Here is a 22,515-nt window from a genome sequence, read left to right on the forward strand (position 1 = left end):
GGAAGTAAGTTGAGAGTAAAAGGGTAGGAGAGGAGGCTTTGTAGTTGGGACTCTGCTTGAAACATGAGCCAGAGGCAAATGCAGCTCACTCAACCTGCTCTAACACTGACTTCTTGCAGCTTTTTGCTGCTAAAGCAAAACTGGTCCATTTCTAAAAGACAACAGCAGATTTGTGGCTGGTGTTTCCACATTGTTGCTCTTCAAGGTTTATTTTAAATATGTTTTGTGGCTTCTGGCATTACAAATGTCTTATTATTACTTCACCACATAAACTACAGCCATACATCAGCCGTATGTGATGGAGCCTCTATGCTCGAGGTAACAAGAAGCATTAGGACAACAGAAGATACCAAAATTAGTTACCTTTTATCTAATGAATGTTTTACAGTTTTGTCTTCAGGAACATGGAGATGGTGGAGAGAGCTCCGAGAGAAATGAAAGGGACTCTTTGAGTGAAAAAAGCCACCTTGGGGTACAGGGTGCTGAGGATGGATCAGTTAAGGATACAGTGGGTTTCTCCCAAACTGCTTTTGCAAATATTAATGAAGTTTCACAAAGTGACCCAAAAAGTGTCTCAACTACTAAATACTGAATGTTGCTGTTCCAATCTGATTAAAGTAATTTATAGGTTTTGAATAGATTATTAGCAGGCCACAGCATTAAACACCTCCTCCCTTTACCCAGTGCAGCATGATTTTAATGTTCAGTAGAGGAAAAAACCAACACAATCATTGGAAAGAAAAAGGAGTTTTGTGAGGAAGAACATGGCCCCTGTGGCACCTACTGCTTTATTTAAGCTGAGAAGATAGCTGGAGCTTCTGTAATCTGGTTCCCATTTAACGGAAACTCTTATTTTCTGATGCGTGGATCTTGGATCTGTTAGCTGATCACTTCTGAATATGGAAACTTATTGCTGGGGCAGTACACTGCAATTCAATATCCTGGTACACCTAAATGAGCCTGCAAAGTCCTCTTGTGTTCTGGGCAGCTGCAGATCTTTTTTGCAGATCAGTGTAGCAGAATGAAAAAAAAAACCCAAAACAAAAAACAAAAAAAACCCAAACCCAAAACTTTAGCTTACGGAAAACATAAAAAAATTTACCTTTAAAAATATTCAGCAAAGCAAGTAGCTGAACACTAATAATCATTATTTTACTAATCCTTGCTCTCCAGATTCCCTTTTTTTTTTTCAAACTAAAATGTCAGTCCAGATTCATAAGAAAGTAAATTGGCTTTATACATTAACCAAGCTAATAAAAGAAGAATATACTCATCCTAGTTGATGTGCTGTTTCAGTAATCTCCTTATGAGATACCGAGTATTGTCCTAAGCTAGTCTTCATTGCACTTTTTCAATTACTTGTATGCACGAAGAGAGTGAGAAGAACATCTGGAAGACTGGATTATGGAAAGTACTACGCAAGATGAGTTTTCTGGACAATACTTTTGAAGAGATGTCTAATTTATGCTTTACCCTGACAGTTTCATGGTAGTTGACAAAAAACATGTCCAAAAGTTGGTTTTGCATGCGCCTGTGTGGTTTCTGGCTGGCTAAACGGAATAAACAAAATTCTTCAGTCACTGGCTTGTCAGATGAAAATGCAAATCAGTGCTGCTCTGTTGCATGTGCTAACCTTTTTTCCTTTTGGAAAAAAAAAAAAAAAGAAAAAAAAAGGTTAGACTGATTGCAATGGTTTAGAGCACAAGGATTTTTACAAGAGTAATATTCCCCCAAAAAAGCTGTTTTCTTTCTGAACTAGTGAGATCCAAGTTTCAGAAATACAGTCACTGAAAGCAGACGTTTCATCTGTCTACATGCAAATCGCCACTATAAACTGTGCTTGAGTCTCACAGGGAAGATTGGAAGTGACACAACCTCCAAGCAAAACTGGGAGCTCAGCCTATTTCTGCATAACAAGTGCTGTAAGTGATTGAAAGCCATGAATTTTCCATCACTTTCTCACAGGCTGTCGAGTGTCTCATTTCCTTGGCACTTCAGAATTTTAGAATCAGAAAGTTGAATTCTTCACCTATCTACTCCTGCTGTGTCAGGAGCACAGTGTCCTGACCAGTGGTCAGCATCAATAAATGTTCTGGCTAAGTTGGCACACTCCACAGGCCTGTCTGCGCTGCTGGATGAAATATTGTAACTTAAATTATTTCCATTACACAGAATTGTTGTCTTACAATAATTCTGCTGCATATTAAACTCCAGGGTTTGATAAAGTAATGCTGCGGTCAAAGCAGCAGAATTTATTCCTATTAGTCACTGTCTCATCTGGGCTTTTTGTTGTTTGTTTGTTTGTTTGTTTTTTTAACTCGATTCTCTTTAGAATTGTATGGCCACTGGAGAGACAACTTACAGCTATACCATTCTTTGTTCACATTCTGAATTATGTCTTTAAGTGAGGGCTCTGATTTTTTTCTTTCAGCTAGTGCCAATGCCAATAGCACTGTCTAGGAGAGACTACTGTTCTGCATGTAGCACGATCAGCCTTTGGGAAGGAACAACCATTTCCATCATCAGTTTTGGTGTTTCACTGCAAGGAAGGAAATGCCCACACCATCTCTTCGCTTGCAGAACTGCTCTTACTGTCTTTCTCCTGATTTCATAAGTAAGAAAAGCACAACAGAGGAGGCTTGCAGTCAGCCATTTCTGTCTGGTAATATAAACAGGAAGCTCCATTTCCACTTTACTCAGGTTTTGGCAGGTTGCCTCTCTTTGCTGCTTCTAGTTTGTACCTGCTGATATCTATGTTGGCAAGTTGGGGGTAAAGGTGAGATCTGGAGGGAACCTTTGGGTGAAGGGTGCCTGCTGTGAACCTGCTCTGTCAGCTCATTTGGGTTCCACTTGTTGAAAAATCAAATGGATTTGTTTGCTTTACCTCTTTTAGGAAAGCAACTGAAAGGAGCTTTTTCATTCTGTGGCATCATTTTCTCATACTTTGTCATCCAAGAGCAATCATGACTACACGCAAACTACTGCTGATAACTGAAGAATAAACCCATAGGGCCCCACCCTAACTGCTTCTCTCTGTCACTCCAGGGCTTGAGGTTGCAGTGTAGGCAGCAGATTCCTCTTGCCGTCTCTGGTGCCTGGTCTGATGTGGCAGCAGTTCTGTATGTGCCTCCAAAAGAGGCAGCTGAGCTATGATCCAGCAGCTCCAATTGGCGATCAGGTCCTGTTTTGCCAGGTGCTGCACAAATATGAATTAAAAGATGATCTTACCAGCAAGAAACTGCTTTTAGTTCAAAAGAGATGATAGCAGGTTGTGTGCTGTGAGTGAAAGGGCAACGCTTATGCCCCCATATGAGCTGGCAAGGGCAAAGCAGCTGTGAAACAGAGAGCTGAGCCTTTGGTACAGCACCGCCTCCCCAAACCCCAAAGGTCAAACCCCTCATGACCTAACTGGCTTTGGACTTGGGCAGTCTTCTGCAGCTTAAGGGAAGAAGAAAAAAATTCTGGATCCCATCTATGTCCCTGTTAAGCATATCTCTTTTGGAGAACAGCTTGCTGCTCTTTCATCAAACCTGCAAAGAGGGGTTCCACTGTGACATTACAAGACATCTGCGCTAAATGCTTTGACAAAACCCATGCATACTCCAAAGTGAAATCTTATTTACTGTGGTGTTATTAAAGTGCTAGATAAACAGACAAACTCAGAAGGGCTGGTAGGATGTGGGCGGGTGAATAAATGAGCTTTGATGCTAATGTCAGTCAATGCTAATTCCTATCCTTTGAAGAAAGTGTGATAAACACAGCTGCCAGAAGTGTGATTTGAAATTACTCTAATTAAATTGAATTTTCACTGGAATGAAAGCAGCTGAGCACCTTGCTTTGTTTCCTTTTTAGCTGTACTAATTTGGAGAGCAATGACTTCCCAGTTCCTTCATGACTAGGTAAGGAGGGTAAGGTTTGTTAAATATATATATGTATATGTAAGGATCTGAGTATGCATAAAGCTATTGTATTAAATTTTGTATTTGTATTCCTTTTATTGTATTTGCTACTGAGGATTTGTATCTTAATTTATAACCTGAGATCTCCAAGGGGCAATTACCTGTGCTGGCTGCTAAACACTTTCTTCATAGACAGATTATATAGGAGATTTTATAAATTTGTCATGTTTGTCACTTAAGTAAGTTTACGCATAGTAAAATACATACAAGGGTGTTTCAATGGTTATGAATTATTTAACTACTGATTGTGGACTGGGGGATGAGAATAAGAAGTCACTGTAAAGAAAGATATCAAGGGAGAAAAGATAAGAAGCTGAAGACAGATGATTTCTGGATAATCTGTCAGGTTTTGTCTCGTTTCAAAAACCACCTTGCTCCTTTTTGCAGTTGGATTGAAAGATCCATCACTCCGAGATTTGCCATTTTACTTTGCAAGTAAAATTTTGATTGGGTTCTGATCTGGATGGCTATTCCTTTCCAGGTGATAGATTATTTCATGACTTTTTTTTTTAATGTCCACCATTTTCTGAAACAATCTAGTTACAGAGAACAGTGTAGCCAGGAATAAATGACTGATGTATATATATAAGTTTGATTTGTGAGTGCTATTGATTTTAAATAATGTAAGGGAGATCTGTGTTGGAATCTAATGCCATAAAAATATTAATAGATACCTCTCTAGATTTACATATAGCAAAATATTTAATTAATTTACAAAGATACCTTCTATTGGTGCCACCTATCAATTTCTGAAATGTGTTAATTATGGCAAATCGATCTGATGAGAAATTGCATTAGTTACAGCATCTCTTCCATGCGGGAACACTAGATGGCACTGAAAGACAGGAGCTGTGGTATGGAAAAATGTATTTAAAATTCTCGAGGTTAGTATACTTCAGTGGAGGATCACTGAAGCGTAAATAATATCCTGTACGTGTATTTTGTGGGGGGGAAAAAAACCCAAAACAAACCAAAAAACCAAAACACCCCACAAAAAAACACAACAACAAACCACAAAACAGGGAAGGTGTCACAGAAACTACAGAAACTATATCACATGACTTAATAGTCACTTGAGCTGATAGAAGAAACCAGCACAATCAGAGATTAAGTAGTAGAATTTGATATTAAGTGACCTGGTCTGTTGGCAAAGTCCTTCTGCAGCTGGAGGCACTGGGGCTTTTCTTTTTTACTTGTTCATGCTGCTTGGCAGAAATGACCTCTAAAATTCATATGCTCTCTCCCATTCACAGTTGTGCTCGAGTGCAGCTCTAGTGCCAGACTTGACATCGTTAGAAACAACAACTTCCACAGCATTTTATGCTCTGATCCTACCCATGTCTGACCAAACACAAACCCTTGGGCTGAAACAGGAGACATGCCTCTGGCATTTAGGATGAGGTCTGAGTCAGAACTCAATATTATAATGAGCCTATAATAAAAACCATGTTGAGTGAACTCCAGAGGAAGAATGAAGAGGGAGGGAGCTGATGTCTCTGACTCAGGCTGCAAACTCTGACTCTCAAGCCATTGACTGCCTGACCCAGGGTGTTTCACATGTTTCAGAGTGACTTTTAGAGAACCAATTACCCTTGCAATGGGATGAAAGTGTAACAGCCCATCATGTGCAAGAGATCACTGCAGATTATCCAGTGTTTTGTTCTGGTCTTAAAAATTATGAAGATGTACTTTTATTCCAAATGTAAAAGGGAGCACTCAAAGGATAGGAAACTCCACGTGTCTGAGCAACAATGCAACTGTATTTCAGCTCATTCTGTGCACTATATGAGGCAGGGGTCCTTTGGGACAAAATGGTATGCAATCATGTAATTAAAAACTAAAGCATGTGCACAAGACAGCACAATTATGGCTATAGCAAGCTTTTCCTAGCATTTCAGGACTGGATTTACCCATCTAGATTACATTATTTTCCATATGTAATTTTATATTCAATATTAACTTTTCTTTTTTTAAAGATCAAAGGTGGTCTGTTGCATGCATGGGGATGCTGCAGGGGCCAGAAAATGGACCTGTCTTACAGCCTGGGATGAAAAGGTCCCAGGGCCACTGTGCCCCAGGTGGGCCTGGCTGCGGGAGCCGTGGGTGAGGCTGAGGAGCCAGCCTGGGCCCCTCATTGCGCCCCTCTCCTCCCTGCTGCTCCTGACCTTCCTGCTGTGTTCCCTACCCTGCTGTGGTGCCAGAGCCCCTCTGCGACCACCTCAAGTTAGAAGGCAGCTGCTGAGAAGGACAGGTTTAGTTTCTTTGCTTAATTCCTCTGGTTAAAAAAAAAAAAAATAATCTGCTGGTAGCATTTTCCTTAGTGCGATTTCCATATGGTGAAGAGAATAATTTCAATCCTTGACACTACTTTCCCTTTACTTAAATCTCTTTTTAAAGCTGCGTGTATTGGGCTGTCATTCTTTGGAGTTTTAAAAAACCTCCTCTCCGGCACAACCCCTGCCAGCTCAGGAGGCTTGGGCCCGGGTAGCCACCCCAGGGAGGGGACGAGACAGTGATAGGCCCTGGAACTAGCTCCTCACCCCCATCGCCCTACAGCCGCGCCACGCTCAAGATGGCGGAAGGCAGGCGCTGGGGGCCGGGTGCCGCGCTCAAGATGGCGCCTCTTCCCGCCTCCTTCCCCGCCCTCCCGGCGGTGACTTCCGGAGGGAGAGGGCGTCCGTCCCATGGTAACTGCGCCACGGTGGAGACGCCGCCGCTGCCGAGGGGGCTGCTTGTTTCCTGCCGCCACCTGGGCCGCAACAACGGGCAGCCGCCTCTGGGGCCCCGCCGCCGGCAGCCGTCAGGTATGAGCCGCCGGGCGGGCCAGCGGCTTTCTCCGCCCGTCCTCGGTCATGCGGTGAGAGGAACCCGCCGGGGCGGGCCGAACGGGGCGGTCTCTCGGCGCCGCTGCTGAGGTGTGCGGCCCCCGCGGCGGGAGGGCGGTACCGGCCGCCGCAGCCGGCTCCGGCGGGCACCCGGTAGCTCGGCACGGGCGGCGGCGGGTTCCCTGTCAGCGGGGCGCCGGGCAGACATCCCGCCACTCCTTCGCCGGGACGGCTCCCCCTGCCTTCAGCCCTATGGGGCTGGCGGGCGCGCCCGGGCCCCCCGCCCCATCTCCCTGCGGGAGGCGGCTTCCCCGGCCTGCCTTTCTAGTCGGTCCTGCGGGGAGGCGGCGGTGGCCCGGTGCTCCGCCGGTGGCAGTGGCGGGCAGGGTGATGCCCTCGCCTAGGGACACCCGCGGGACACCGGCCTCCCCTCAGCCGGGAGGAAGAGCTCTCCTCGGGGCGGGGGCGGCAGGCGGCCGGTCGGTCGAGGTTGCCCTCTCAGCCGCTGGGCAGCCAGGCGTGCCCTTGCGTCTTCTCAGCCTGATTTTTAAGGCATTACCTAAAAATGATATTTTAAAGAATATATATATATTCTGATTTTTTTGTGTTTATTTTAGTGGTAGCTGGGGCCTTTTTTTTTAAAAAAAAAAAAAAAGGTGTTCAGGCGCCTAACTTTTTTTCATTCATTATGGACTGAAATGCGATTGGCCTTTCGTGTGGTTTCGGTCTTTGTTCAGACATATGCTGCTTGTATTATTTGTTAAAAGCAAAGACTGTGAGAACATGAGCTCTACAGGCGGTGGTTTCTAAAGGGTACTCATACAGCACCCTTTGTCTTGGGAAATTAAGATACGGTAACTCCTGACTTCTGTCTGCATGACTCTGTTCTGATCAGCTGCTTTAAGCATTGCTTCCTGTGGTCGTGGCAAACGCTGGAGATGTATTGGAGAGACTATATAGGCAGAGGTCTGTCCAGAGATGTGCGCATTATGAGTAGAGCACAAGCCTCTGATTTTGGAGAATAGCTGATGGTTCACATTGTACGTCAGCAAATGAGAGCCATCTCTTTTCAGGAGAAGGATGGAGAGCTGTAGTCACTCAAGGCGCATCTGTAGCGTGTGTGTATTTTAAATGAACAAAAGCTGTCTGATCAGAACTGCAAATAGCTTGTTGTAGAATATCTGGCCTAGGCAAACCTGTAAAATAGTAACAAGTACTTAGGATAAGGCATCAAGATTGCCAATGGGCTTATAAATGTGCTCAGCTTTAAAAGCGTTGACTGGTGGAATTGCAGGGGAATAATGGTGCAGGAAAGCAGTTGGGGCAGATAGGGACTGCGAGGAAGATGGGATTTCTTAACTGGGCAAAGGGATGACATCCTGAAGCAAACAGCCTGCAGTGATGGAGGTAGAAGAGATCTTGTGTGAAACAGTCAAGGGAGGGAAGCCAGTCTTTGGAGCAGGGAAATGTGTATTAGGAAAATATAAATACTTAAAATATCAGCATTTATAGACTCTTTGTGGCAAATCATGAAGTTTGTAATTACTAAGTATTTGACTCTTAACAAATAATAATGCTTATAAACATTCACAGTATGTTATAACGTTTATAAGATATGCAGGTTGTATTTATTTTACATATAAACCCATTTTAAATGTAAAATAAATATGGCTTGTGCTTCTTTAGACTTTTGGTAGCTACCAGAAACCGCAGCTAGTATTGGGATGCTGCTGTGCTGATTGATGAATGTACAAGTGAACTGAGATACAAATTAAAGAGGCAAACAAACATCCAGGGGCTTTTTTTGCTTGAGTAATTATCTTTAAACATTAAGCTTAAAGTAACAAACCACAACAACCTTTGACACTAGTATTCTATTTAGGAATAGAATGGTTGAACTACACCATGATTGTATTACAAAATACTTCGGAAGTCATCAGATAGAAGGGAAAATTTAATTCTGCAGAAAGATTTAGTTCTTCGTTTACAGCACAGTGTGGAACATCCTGTAGTAATATAGTAACCTGGTTTGAAGACACAGTTATTTTGAGATTCAAAGCTTAAATATGTACATCAGTTAAAAGCAGATGGATGTTGAAATTGGGACCTGATACTGTACTAGCGCAAAATATGGGGACTGCATTAGGGTTTGAGACTGTAGCATAACTCAGGAGGGTTGGGTTTTTTTCACCTTTTGGGGATGTAGGGAATAAAACTCAAGGATTGGGTTTTCTTTTTTTTTTAACCTACTTTTGAATCCACTGTAGCAAAGCTAAGGTTGTTTGCAGGTTGTATAATGCGATAAGTAAGGCTGCAGTGGTGACTGCCTGCCTTCATGGAACCTGGGAGAGAGCAGTGTTGGTGGCTGGGCTTTCCCATGTATGGCGCAGTATCTTTGCTTCAATTTGATTGCTTTCTCTGGCTCAGTAATGCATGAGAGGCATGACTTGAGGACGAAGCTTGTTCTCTATTTTATAGCAGACAGGCTTACAACATTGCTGAGAAAGTAGGGGGTTTCCCTCAAATGATTTTTTTTTTCCTCGCTCCTTCTTTCCAAAACTGCTACCATTGCAGATTCCTGACTCTGAAGAATGCCATGTGAAGCTATTTCTGACTGATCAGAGAATTACTGTAGCAGGAACAAAAGACATATGATGGGGGAGAGTGGTCCCGAGGGGCCTTGAGAAGAAAGAGATGGAATTCAGATTAGTAGCCTCCAAAAAAATCTTGCCATAGAAGAGGTGAAAAATAAGACTATAAAAGAACAAAGGTAAAAAGAACATGTGAAAACACTTAGTTCTCATAATGTTACCCTTTCCCATGAGGAGGCTTTTTGAATGGCTTTCATAGTAATGTTTCTCATATGTTGACCATAGATTTGAGCAGTAAGCTTTGCTTTCCCTCTAAGCCTTTAAGAGATGATTGATTTATTAGCTTTGATAGAAGTATAGAATTACCTTCAAACTTTGAAATACATAATAAGCACCTCTGATAATTAGGAAGCTTACAGCTATCTCTCTTTAAAGTGATCAATGGCATTAATTTGGTTTGGTAACCATGGCTATTTTCTTGTTTGGTGACCATATGGTATTTCTGAGTCTAGTGTGACTTCCTGTGAGCAGTTTTTACAAAGTCAGCTGGGCTTTGGTGTGAAATGCAGCAAAAATTAAACACTATAGGAAGGTGTGAAAATGTTCTTATATTAAAAAAAAAAAAAGTTGCTTTTCTGCCCTCGGAAACCAGGCTGCTTTCATATTGGTGTTAGAGTGGATTGTAGCCTCTAAATCAAACATGCAGTGAGGCTGTAGTGCTAAAATACTCAAAACTTGTAGCTTCTGCTTGTTTGACACTGAAGTTTTTAATACAAATAACTATTAACAGATCAATGTTTTATTGTAAACAAAATACTTTCTAGCTGTACTGTAAAAATGAGACCCCTGTTACAGTAACTTCCCCTTTTAAGGAGATCTCTTCTTGAGGTGTGATACATTAATGCTGTTGTTGCATGAACAGCCACATGAGATTTCCGTCTGAATTCTGATTTTTTGAGGCTTGCAGTAGTCAAAGTGTGATTTTTATCTGTCACATAACTCTTTGAACACCAAATCCAATCTTCTGGGTATCAAGGAGCACAGTCCAGCTGAGTTGGTGAAAGCTAGAACAACAGAGACGATTTCTTGGTTGGGAAGCCCTGAGCTGTGTGTGAAGCAATTTTATAAAGACAAAAGGTGGGGGGGGTTTTGTGTGTGTGCTTTTTAAGCTGATCTTTACTCTCTGCTTATTAATAGCAGTTTAAATTGCTTTGTGGGAGATTCTCCAGCATGCAGTATTAACAGGGATAAATCTGCCTGGGAGAGTTGTGGGGAGGGAGAACTGGTGTCAGATGGTGAACTGGGAAGGAGAAGACCTGAAAGTGGAAGCAATCAGGCCAGGTGAGTGGGGCAAAGAAAAGCAAGGGAAGAGGTATTGGGGAATGGAGTGGGGCGAAGCCACGGTCATGGGAGACTGAAGCTGGTGATGTAGGGTAACATAGACCTTGCAAGAATAGTGTTTTCTGGGGAGGGAAGGTGGCGTTGAGGAGAGACAGAGAGAGGGACAGGTTGGTATGTAGGCAGGAAAGTGCCACATGAAATTAAGTAGAGATCCATCTGAAAGGAGTAACAGGCACCAGAAGAGCAACCAGTGACTGTAAGGTGCATTGTCTTGGAGTGTGTGGATGGAGATAAGGGGCATGTGGATCTGTCCCTGCAAGGGGAAACCTGAATGCTAAGGTGGGGAACTTGGGCACGGAGACAGCTTAAGGCATGCAGCCCAAAATGAGAGGAGCTGTACAGGTACCCTCAGGAGGGACACCGTAGGGTGCTGTGCTGGGTGACCTTAGTGGTGCAGAGCGCAGAGTGGTGGTCACAGTCTGCTCAGCTTACAGCAGCTGTGAATGAAAAACTCTTTCTGCCGTCCCTGTTCTTTTTGTCCTCCATCTTTATCGTCTATGGTAGAGGTGAAAAACTTGCTTTCTGGTGGGTTGGTGTAGTCAACCTATAACTGGGAATAATGCTAGGTTTCTGCATTGAAGTCCCAGAAGGAAGGTCTAGCTGGGACACCCCACCCCCACCCCGAGTTTTAATTCTTTATCTTCTGTCTTTAATCAAGGTTGGTCAAGGTACAGCCTTATTTTAGACTTCCTGGTATTTCTCTGTGCCTTTGCCATCCTTGTATGTAATAAGACATGCCTGTTGGAGCTGTACCAAGAAGTAAATCTCAAAGGCACAAATCTCAAAGTTTTATTGCCACAGCTAATACTGTGCTTGTGGCTTGCTTTTCAACAGTATCGCATTTGCTGCTTTCCAAAGTGAAGAGAGTATCAATAAGAATTATTTCAGGTTTGAATGTTTATGTACAGCAGCATCATTTTCCTGTGACATAAAATGACTAGCTGAAGAAATTGGTTCTTTTAATGTGCCTCACTTTAAGGCTTCTTTACCAACATCATGTTTAATTGTATGTGTAACATAAGAGTTTTTCTATGTTTTAGCTTAGGGAAGATGCGTTTACCACTCACTGATATCTGTTCAAGCTGCCTTGTGTGAAATGCTTGTCTATAATTAAATGTTTATACACAGGATGGAGCATCAGTAGTGAGATTTGAGAAGACATATTTTGTAAACACAAAATCCATTCTACCTGGAATGTGAGTGGAATGATACAGCTCAGATTACGCTTGTGCTTCAGGGTAGTGCTGGAATTAAAGCTGGGATTTTCAGGGTTTGGGTTTGGTGGTTGGTTGTTGTTTGGGTTTTGTTTTGGGTTTTTTGCCCTTTTTATTTTTTCTTTTTTGCAAGGCCTCATCTGTGGTCTTCTGAGTTTTACACTTTCCTATTAAATGTAAGACATGGTGGGTGCTTGATACCTATAGCCTTGGACTGGAGATGCTTCTAGACTTGATGTGCACTTAAAAGACTTAGGAATTTTCTTCCCCTTCTGTTCGCTGAAAGTAGTTGCTCTGCTCAGCGTTGCAGCTGATAGGATTAATTTCTAAAGATATTTAATATTGAAACACCCTTGTTGGGCAGTAGTTCTTGAAGTTGCATAAAAACTGGGTGATATAGAGATATCTTTGGGTGGGTGGAAGGAAGAGTGGGATTTGAGAACTAAGTAATTAATTAAGATTGCTGCATGTAATGATGCTTTGGGCTTAGAAAATTATAGAGTACTATGTCACATAGTTTGAATATGTAAGTAAGTTAAAATATTTTCTCTAATACATATGCTGTTCAAAATAATTAAATAAAGCTGAAGGGATTTTTTTGCCTTCTGGAATAAACTTTACGCTAGTCGTAAACATATGTTCTTACTTATTGTTGATAGCTTCTTTAATACCATAAAAAACTACAGCAGGTATTGCAAGAATTCAGTAACTTAATCTTAACCCTTTGAAGTTAAATCATGTGAAACGTATGTCATGCTGATACCTTTATAAAAACATAATAGAATTAAAACCAAAATCATTATTAAAACTAAAAAAGATCATTAGTATAGTTTAGAACTCCCCTCTATGACAGTAAAGTCTAAGGTCTTGAATAGTCCTAGAAATTTTGTGGTCCTGAATTAGTCATTGTGTATTTTCTTTGACTTGAAACTTCACAAAATGGAAAAGCAAGATTTGTATCAAGGTTTTTGGAGTATAGTATTTGTAAATGTATCATTATACAGTAATGTTTAGACATTAAGACAGCTGGAGAAAGTAGTGTTATGGTTGACTGTGAACTGTACCTGGCTTTTTTTTTATGTGGAACTGCTTAACTGTTGTATCAGTAAACTGTTTTTCTCTGCTTAATCTGCTGTCAAGCAAAGCCAGTTTAAGATATGCTGCAAACTTTGGCATCTTGTTCTCTGTTAAAAAATAGTAGAGATGGCATTAGTGGGAAAACAATTACTTGCTTTGTAAGTAGTGCTGTTGAGTTATGACTAAGTGTATTGATTTGCCTGGCCAACACAAACTCCAGGTGTATTTTTTTTGTTTTTAATGGCCTTTCCATGAGAGGGTCACATGGTTGTTTGTTATTGCCTTAGATAGGGCCGAGTTCTACAAATCAAATTGCTTTCTGGGAACATTGAGGTTTTTAAATGTGGTTTGGTTTTTTTTGCAAATAGATTTTGATCACTGATGTGTGATGGTGGATGGACTGGCGGGGTCTTGTCCCCCTCAGCTTTTCAAAATCTGTTACTTTGCAAAGCTCTAACGTCTCTTTGTCATGGCTTTACCAGTAACGTATATAATAATGTATTTCTGAAAGTCAATAACCTCTTTAATTTCTAATCTTTTTTACTGTCTGGGCAGGACACACTAACATCTGTTTGCTTGCGCCAAGCATATTTTTTTTGTATTAAACTGGCATCTTTTCTTCTAACCCCCAAAGGTGATTAGAATATATTGTTCCAGGTTCCTTGCTGCATTTAGAAATTAGGCTGCTAAATCTGTAAAACCCCCAAACTGAAGTTGTAATAATGTGATGCTGAGGCTTCTTTCTTCCTTTTGAGGTCCAACAGTAATTAACAGAGCTCTCTCTTGCCAACCCTACCTTTCAGTATTGCCCTCGCTGATTCAGGGAAGGGTGTGGTGGTCACTGCCTTAGTGTCAGAGGTTCTAAGTTAAAATTTAGTAAACTGGTAATAGTGGGTCAGAATGATATCCCAAAATGATTATACTGCTTTGCTCTTCAAGGCTTAATGCCAGCTCTTCTGTCAACCCTGCTGAAAGGATGTTCTGTGCTATCTTGTTTGTCTTTGCTGGAAACTTGTATTCATATCTTTGTTCTGAATTTTCTCCATTGTAGTACAGCTCTAAGCAGAATGACTGGGGCAAAGTAGAAAATGAAAACACAGTAAGTGAAAGATTGAACAAAGTAAATATTTTGGTAGTTCTTGATAAGATATAGTTATATCTTATGTGTGAGCTGCTTCTGGGTAGTCTTCCATGATTTACTATTTAGTGTAATAAAACACAGCCAAAAACAAGCACTCATGGTTATTGCATGGAGAAGGGCAGGTGGGGGTGGTAGGAACTGATGCAGCAATTTTATTCCACTGCTTAAATTTTGCTTTCTCACAGTTACCTTCTTTCAGTGAATGTAGACTTGTGTAGACTAGCTCCCTGAGACACTATCTATATTTAACAATATCAAGTAGTTATAGATGTGGCTGCCATGTGCAGCAGCTGTGCTGTCACTGTGGGTAATGTTCTAGGTTGGGATGACAGCACTTGCTGGGAAATAAGAATCAGAACTTCCTACTACAGCATGCAAGCCCAGTAATGTGGCCTTGCTTTCTCCTTAGGTGATCATGGCATAAGACTATCCTATTTGCTAAGCCAGCAGACGATTACTGGCTTAGGTTAGCTTTCTGGTTAGCAAGTTGAATGAGTTCAACGTGTAGTCATACGTGCAGCAGCATGATTGGTACAGCTCAACCAGAGGAAGAGGCAAGAGACCTCATTTAGCACTAATGAGCTATTTGGTGACTGGTTAGATTGTTTCCATCCAACATAAGGCTTTGTTTTTCCAGTTTACCAAACTGGACTACTGATAACTTGAATGTGAGATACTGCTGGGTGTTTACTAAATTAGGGGGCAGACAATGAGTGCTGAAAATATTTTGATAAATCAGTTGGTTGCAACCTTTTTGGAAAAGATTTGGATGAATCTTTTTTCAGAAAAATATTTAAAATTTCTGGTTTCATGCTTTAATGAAAAAGTATGGATTTCTTTCTGTAAATTTGGTTAAGAGCACATATTGGTTGAGAGTTCTGACACTGACACAAAGTTATGTTAAACAATTTTAGAAAAAAGATTAAAAGGTAAAAGGTATTAGAAATATATGATACAAAGGCATTACACTGTACAGCATGTATAAGTAAGCTGTTTACATTAGTGTGTTCCTGTCTTTAGAGAGGTTTTTCTACAGGGCCAGCTCTTCCTCTGTATCTGTTCAGGCATGTTTGATACTAAGGGCATCCTCTTATGCCTACTGCCATTAAGACAGTGTACCTCTAGAATAGTTCATATGGTGATAAGAAAAATAAGGAATTGGCTTGCTACTCAGTAAAGAAATGTAACATGATGCAGAGAAAACTGTATATTTAGTGCACTTGTTGCTTCAGATTTATCTTTATTGTAGGATAAGCAGCAACTATACCTGCTCCCAGAAACAGAAGTGTAGGAACTTTCCTTAGATAAGGAAAATAATGAAGAACACTTATAAAAGTGCTAATCTGAAAAACAGGTGAAATTAAAAAAGGATTATTTTGCTTCACCTGGTTCCTTGTCTCAGAAACATTATCAGTTTCCATGTTGACAGATAAAGTTCTGTAAAGAAGGGGAGAAGCCAAGCCAGTACCTGTATCTAAGAGGGGCAGGTGGAAAAGAACCACCAGAGAACTAGAGACCACTTGCAAAGACATTGCAACAAATATCAACTATTTGGTAAGCTCTTCAAGGAGAAAGTATAAAGGTATTAAATCAACATAAATGTGGGTTTTCTCAAAACAAAATTCACAAGCAGCCAAATCTCGTTTCATGACATAGTATCCAATCTTGTTTGAGAAGAACAAATATGTTCTCAGATTAATGAGCTATTCTAATGATGTCCATATGAAAAGCAAGGAAATGTTTCTCTAAATAATGTAAAGTTGGTGAAAAACCTTAAATATTTTTGTGGATCACTGTCAGACCAGAAGATGTCTAGACCGAATGGTCTCTGCAGGGTTCTGTCACTAATTTTGACTTAACTGAAACATTAAAGCTATGCAATATTAGCAGCAGATGGTACCAAGCTAGGAATTGCTGCAAGTGCGTTAGAAAACGTGGTTAGGGTTCAGAATGATTTGAAGAAAGCAGAGAAGCAGTCTGGGAAATAATATGCTTTTTGGATAAGGACAAGACTCAAGATCCTCCATTTATTGATCTTCTCTGTACAAATAGACAATGGGGAGTAGAATGAGTTTTGTCCAAAGGATCTGGGGATGTTGCAGTTAACAAACTGGGTGTGATTATGTTAACACAGGTCAGGCAAACAAGTTGGATGTACTGTCATATATAAGCAGGGTAACTTTCCATAAATCACAGGACAGTCCTTCATTCTAGGCTTAGGTATTTCACATCAGGAGAAGCAAGAGTACTTTGAGATACTAGAGAGGAAAGTAAAGTGAGCCAGGCCTTGAAAAGGTAATTATTTTATTGACAGAAAGAACAGAAGACTAGGGGGAGAAGGAAGAGTTGTCTTCAGGTGAGATATAAATGAGAAGAGAGCATTTTTTACTCTAGCCACTGAAACATTGGTTCTGGCATCCTTGTGCTTAAACTGCAACAAAGGTGGTGTAAATGGGCCCTAGAAAAAAAGATTGTGAACCACTGGAATATATTGCTTGGGAAGACTGTGGTATTTCCATTTCTAGAGTCCCTTGTAAGGCACAGACTAACTATGTCTAGACTGTGCTTTTCTCCTCCAGTCCTGAGGGGGTGTATTAGCTGATTCATTGAGCTCCTTACCACCCATTATTTTATGGTATTAGAAAAGCCTAGAAGGGTTTCTAGAAAGATGAGCATGCAAATTAAAAAGGTATCAAAGTGGTTAATAGCATTGGGCCCATGTTAATCACTTTCTCATTTTGTGCTAATGGGTCTTGCTATCAAAATTGCACATCTGTACTCTCTCATTTCCACTCCCTCCTCTTCAAAGAAAAGTAATATTGCATTGGGGGAGGGAGGGAAATACTTTTATAAATCTTCTGGCTTACTTCCATTTCATGACTGTAAATATCTTGCAGTTGATGCACTAAGTGTATACTGGTGGCTACAAACTTCCAGAATCATCATTCTTCCCCAGCTTTGTATAAAATTGCTTTGGGGACAAGGGAGAAACAAGACTCTTCAACCCCCATGGTAAGTTTGATATCAGAGTCTGAGATTTCAGACTGCTTTGCTCATTACTCAGTGTTAGAGTTAAGATATAAAATAAAACATTCCCTCATTAGCAGATACCAGCCTTTATCTCTCATGCCCTTTTCCCTAAAACTAGCAATTCACATGCATGAGTAAGAGGCAGTGGAGTCTGGTAGCAGGAACTTGGGCCTGGAAGACAGAACTGTCAGCATCATAATCTTAGATATGATGTTGAATTATGATTTGCTGAAGGGTGTGTTTAATTCCTGGCTCTGTTTTCCATACACAGAATGTAATGCTGTAAGGATTAGTTTCTGTCTGTAGCTACAGAGATGAAAATTCCGAGATGTATCTCTTTCTGCATTAAAAGTCAGTATGTGAGCCCAAGGTTTTAATTCATGGATTATTAGGTCATGTTTGACTTTTGCTACAGTATATTCAAGTTAAAGAACAACCATTTAAAATTTTGGTAGTTAAAAATACCTATCACAGTAGAACTTACTGTGCTATTTTCCCATGCCTTTGTAAATGGAAAATGCAGCCTCTTGTTTTCTTCCTTTGCTTTTTTTCCTTCCTCTCTACTGTTGAAGATGACTCCTTTCTCAAAGACTTCAGATATATGGTATAGTTGTTTTGGCTCCATTCATGATTTATAAGGGTACAGAAAGCTTGAAGAATGTAAATTCTATTGGAATCCTAGTTCTGTTTACTACCTAGCTTTTCAAAGTGAGGAGGCTGCATCAGTATAAACTGATTTGACTTTTAGCATTGTTATAGCAATGAAACTATCCTGTAGATTTCTTTTAATTTAAGTTCCTTAAGGGGCTGCGGACCATGCTAGTATGACTTCATTCTGGTTCAACAAACCAGCAGTGTTGAGGAGTTAGAGGGCGTGTGGAGTCTTTAGGGTAATGAAATACCTTTTTTTTTATTTTCCTTTTTAAACTGGTAGCATCATACTGAAATCCCTGCGGGCTTCTTTCTGCAGGTGTGGGTTTTAAGCTAGGCCTCCACTGACGTTTACATTTAAATTTATTATTTTAGTGTCACCCTACAGGGTTTATAGTTCCTTCAGTGAATTCTTTGTGAAAGAACTGGTATCATTTTTTAAAAGGTTATGTTGAATTCTGGTTTCCACAGCACAAGTTGCCATGGATATGTCAGGTTCTTAATGTTTGTTTATAGAGGAATGAGGTAGAGAAGGTTCATGCTAGCTATTTTCAAATGAATGTTCTGCATCCAAATGATGCTGTTCTTGTTGGGAGTTAACTGGCCAGTGAATGTAAATTCTACTGTCTGCTTTGAAAATAGATTAAGTTCATTTTGGAATGAGTTAATGCAGAGATGTTCATGTGTATATCTTTCTTTGCACTAGCTTCTTGGTTGTCCAGGTTGCCCTTTTCCTTCTGCAGTAAAACGAACCTGCTGATTTTGTGTGCCCTGCAGTACTTTGGAGTCTGTCAATCAGCCTTTAAATGTATGTGCATTATTGCAGTGCCCAGGAACTGTGGAATGCAGCATTGCAACTGCAAAACCTGTCATGTTTTGTGCGTCTGTATGAAACAAGGAAAGATCCTTGACTTGCTGAGATCTGGGAAAAGGGGATGGTGAATTTTGTCTGGCTAAGAGCTGCTATATCAAGGATATTTAAGTCATAACTCCTGCGTGCATAGATCAAATGTCCAGGAGAGACTACTTGCATAATACTTCAACTGTTTCTGGTCAGTTATCTGTCTTCTAAGCCATCTGCTTTGCTCCTTCCTCACTACTCATTTACTTTTCTCCTCTTCCAAAATAAGGATCATAAAGATGAATGTGTTTCTGTGACCCCTCAAATCTTGATTCAGAAACACAGACTGCAGACTTTTATGCCCATGCAAACTACCTGCACAGCACACCAGTCTCTGCTGTTAAGTAACCACTAGAAAAAGTATACAATTATAACAGGAGTCAAACATTAACTTGCTGCTTTTCTAGGTCACAGTGGAAGAGGCATGGGCAGGAATGTTTGAAAGCTGAAGAGATCTGTATGTTACAGTGAAGATACAAGTTGAGTGAATACTGCTCATGTCCCGTTCTAAGCTGTGCAGTCCTTAAGGACAAGGCGAACAACTGCTGCAGGTCACAATTCGGGTTTTTTGGTCAAATAAGCCAAAAGAAAAGTCAAAAGTTGAGGCAACAGATGTAGTGGAAAAGCGTGAAAAGGTGAATGTCCTCGTATGGAAAGTGAAAGGTGAGTAAGGAAGAAAAATAGCTATTAAAGAAACAGCTCTGTAAAAGATAGATGACCTCTTTTAATGGAGTAAAAGAAACAATTAGCAGCAGTTTTCTTGGTAACATTAAGCCTTGTGTGCATGCTGAGATAAACTTAATTCTGGAACTCCACAGCTGCAATGGTTCTGTCCCCTTCCATTTCATAATCAAAGGAAGGTTTCATGACCAGGTTCCTCCCCTGCTCAAGATCATCTGTCTGAAGATTTTTTAATCTGTGTAGCACAATGCTGTGTACCGATCACTTCTCCTACTACCTCTACTGTCAACCTCGTTTTGAAGTTCTCTCACACGTAAAGATTATTAAAGGTATTTTGACAGAAGTGTGATATTCTTATACCTTGTGTGTTCCACAAACCTGAAATGTCTCTGCAAAGGAGTGTCTTCCATATTTTAAAATATGTAGATAAAATATCCTCCGTGTGCTAATTATAGTGCAGTACATCTGAGCTGAGTTTCTGAATGCAGGTAACAAGATGTTCTATGGGCTTGGTATCCATAGCAATAGCCAGAGAGCTGTCTCTGTGAAGTGATAGGTACAGAGATAGTTGTGTTATAAACTATGCCTGTTAATAGAAGAGCGTTCTCATTGTTTTTATAGATACAGTGCAAAATACCTCAAGTGATTCATGCAAGATAAATATAACTTAGCAGCCACCACCATTAAACATCTTCATTTTCCATTTGGAATGTGAAACACACACTCTGTACTTCCTGCGTGTCTTTGGGAGATACAGTTTAGTTGGGTCCTTCCTCATAGCCAAGCATCCGGTGTGAGCGTACATCGGGGAGGGAACCTTATTTTGCAGAACTCTGAGGCGAGCTGTGGTCTAGTTTCCTTCGACACAAGTTCAACTTCTTTGAGAAGAAAGTGGGCATGGATTTGAAGAGGCTAGTGTCACGTGTCTAGGATTAAATGAAGTTGTATGAATAGTCACTGGAATAGCTCAGAAATAGATTTCTAGCTTTGCGTTTTGAGGTCTAATACGGTATGGCTCCCCTTGCTGGCTCTGTGATAGTCCATACACCACAAACGTGCAAATCCAGCAGGATGTTAAAAAATGACAGTGCTTGGGGTTGAATGCCTCTTGCAGTCTATGCTTATTTTATTATATTAGGTATTGTCTTAACAATACCGAACTATTTCTGCTGGTAGTTGCCAGTGACCCAACGCTCTTGAGTTAGTCTGCTTTTATGGCAGTTCAAGCCTACTTTCCAAGTACATTTCTAGGTAAAAACCACCTTGTATTTTTTTCTAATTATCACATACATCTATTTTTTTGTACTTAGAAATTGTACTGTAGACCAAAAAGACACTTGGGCTTGTGACAGGGGCGGAAAAAAAACTCAAAGCGCTATGTACATCTGCTGGATTACCTCATTTTCCATCAATCTTCTTGGCCCAACCTAACAGCTGGCTTCCAAAGCTGATGCTACCAGCCATCAAGGATCTAAACATTCACGGAGCAATTTTGATTAAATATTTTCAGGTTAACCCTTAATGCACAGTGAGAGAAAGCCTCAGATGCAGTGTGTCAGGGGAAAAAAAAGAGATACTAACTCAGAATGTTGTTCCCTTATTCACAAAGGGGTGGCTTCTCCTGTGAGTGTGTTGATATGAAGAAGCTGAGCAGCCACCTTGTTCTTAAGCTGCATTTGCCTCCATATTACTGTTCTGGAACAGCTCATGTGATTCTGAAGTATACTTTAAACTAAACAACCAAGTAGATGAGGCATTAAAGTGAGAATCCTCAATCTGTGGAAAGTGTTAGGTTCCGCTTCACTGGGGAGTACTTAATATTTCCAGTGTGTTCACATAAGATTCCCTGTCTCATGTGAGAAATTGAAACTTGTTTTATGAGCCATAAAAATCAGTCTTAATATACTGAATTTATTAGACTTAATTCTTCAGTATTGTTGTTTCTCCATAATCTGTTTTTGATGTGATTGTTTTCCTGTGAGAGGATGTATTACTGTTTAGTAGAATCACTTTTGAGAAGTTTGTCCCAAACCACAGGTTAGGTTTAAAACTTAGTTCCCCTTGTGCACAGATGGAATGTGGGAGTCTTCTAAGAACTTGCGATTTGCACTTCTATGCTGGTTTGTGCAAACAGTACTTGATAGCAGGAACTCCTCTCCAACCATGTTGTTGCAGAGATTTGTTTTTCTTGAGCTCTGGGGCTATTGCTTGTTTGATCCAGGTGCTCTTTATTAATCTTCTGTGCTGAATGCCTGAGATAAATTAAGATAGGTAGGTATGCTGTGTTTAAATGAAGGCATTCTTGTATCCATTTGAAAATTAGAGAGGACCTCTTTGCTGGCTAGAGCAAGGTATGTGACTGTTCTGTAAGGCTGCCAGGTTTTGAGAAAATTCATACTGAGTAATGGTATTTTTATAGTTAGTTTCTTGAAGGGTGTGGCTGAATTAATACTGCTCTGTCTTTTCTTTCTTATATAGTTATTTCTCTAATGTGGATAAAAGTTACCTTGATTCTCTCGAAGTGATGAAGAGCAGGTGTGTGTGTTTATGAAAAAAGGGGAAAAAGAAATTATTCTTAACATACTTTTTCATTCACATTTAAAAAGCTGAACTACTTGATCACACTGTTGCCTTTAGAGGTAGTGCAGCTGAAACATTGAGAGAGAGAATTCTTTGCTTCTGGTGCTCTTGATGTGATGTCCATCATCTATAAACCTCAAAGTCATGACCAAGGCAGAGGCCTAAGGCTTTGGATGCCTTTTATGTTTTTTGGTTGTTGGTTTTTGTTTTGTTGTTGGTTTGGGTTTTTTTTGGTGAAACATTAAGTGTGGTAGTCTAAAATATCTCTTTTTTCCTGTATTATTCCTTTCTCCTTCTTTTGCGATTAACAGGAAAAACATCAGCTATTTAGTACTAGAATTCTGTCTTAAAAATTCTGTAAAAGGAACCTCTTAAATACATGAAATTAATTGGATTACTGTAAGCATGTGACGCCTTTGGGAAACTCTGAAATAAGCATATAAAAAGTTACTCTTTTCAATGTC

General features: G+C 40.4%; 1 protein-coding gene across 3 annotated transcripts in view; it reads left to right on the forward strand.

Moving 5' to 3' along the window:
• Positions 1-6,612: 6,612 nt before the first annotated feature.
• DISP1 (dispatched RND transporter family member 1) overlaps positions 6,613-22,515 on the forward strand; it is a 95,131-nt gene continuing 79,228 nt past the window's right edge. Inside the window, exon 1 of one of the 3 annotated variants that reach the window (XM_064446322.1) lies at positions 6,613-6,763. Coding sequence is in view for 2 of the 3 variants with exons in the window: in XM_064446320.1 (XP_064302390.1) it covers positions 19,440-19,453 (14 nt within the window). In the remaining variant the exon portion in view is untranslated. Of the gene's footprint in view, positions 6,764-6,795; positions 6,817-19,197; positions 19,454-22,515 lie in introns of those variants that run through there. The other 2 variants (XM_064446321.1, XM_064446320.1) reach the window with 2 other exon arrangements.

The sequence above is a fragment of the Phalacrocorax carbo genome, chromosome 3 (assembly GCF_963921805.1).
Source record: "Phalacrocorax carbo chromosome 3, bPhaCar2.1, whole genome shotgun sequence".
Lineage (NCBI taxonomy): Eukaryota > Metazoa > Chordata > Aves > Suliformes > Phalacrocoracidae > Phalacrocorax > Phalacrocorax carbo.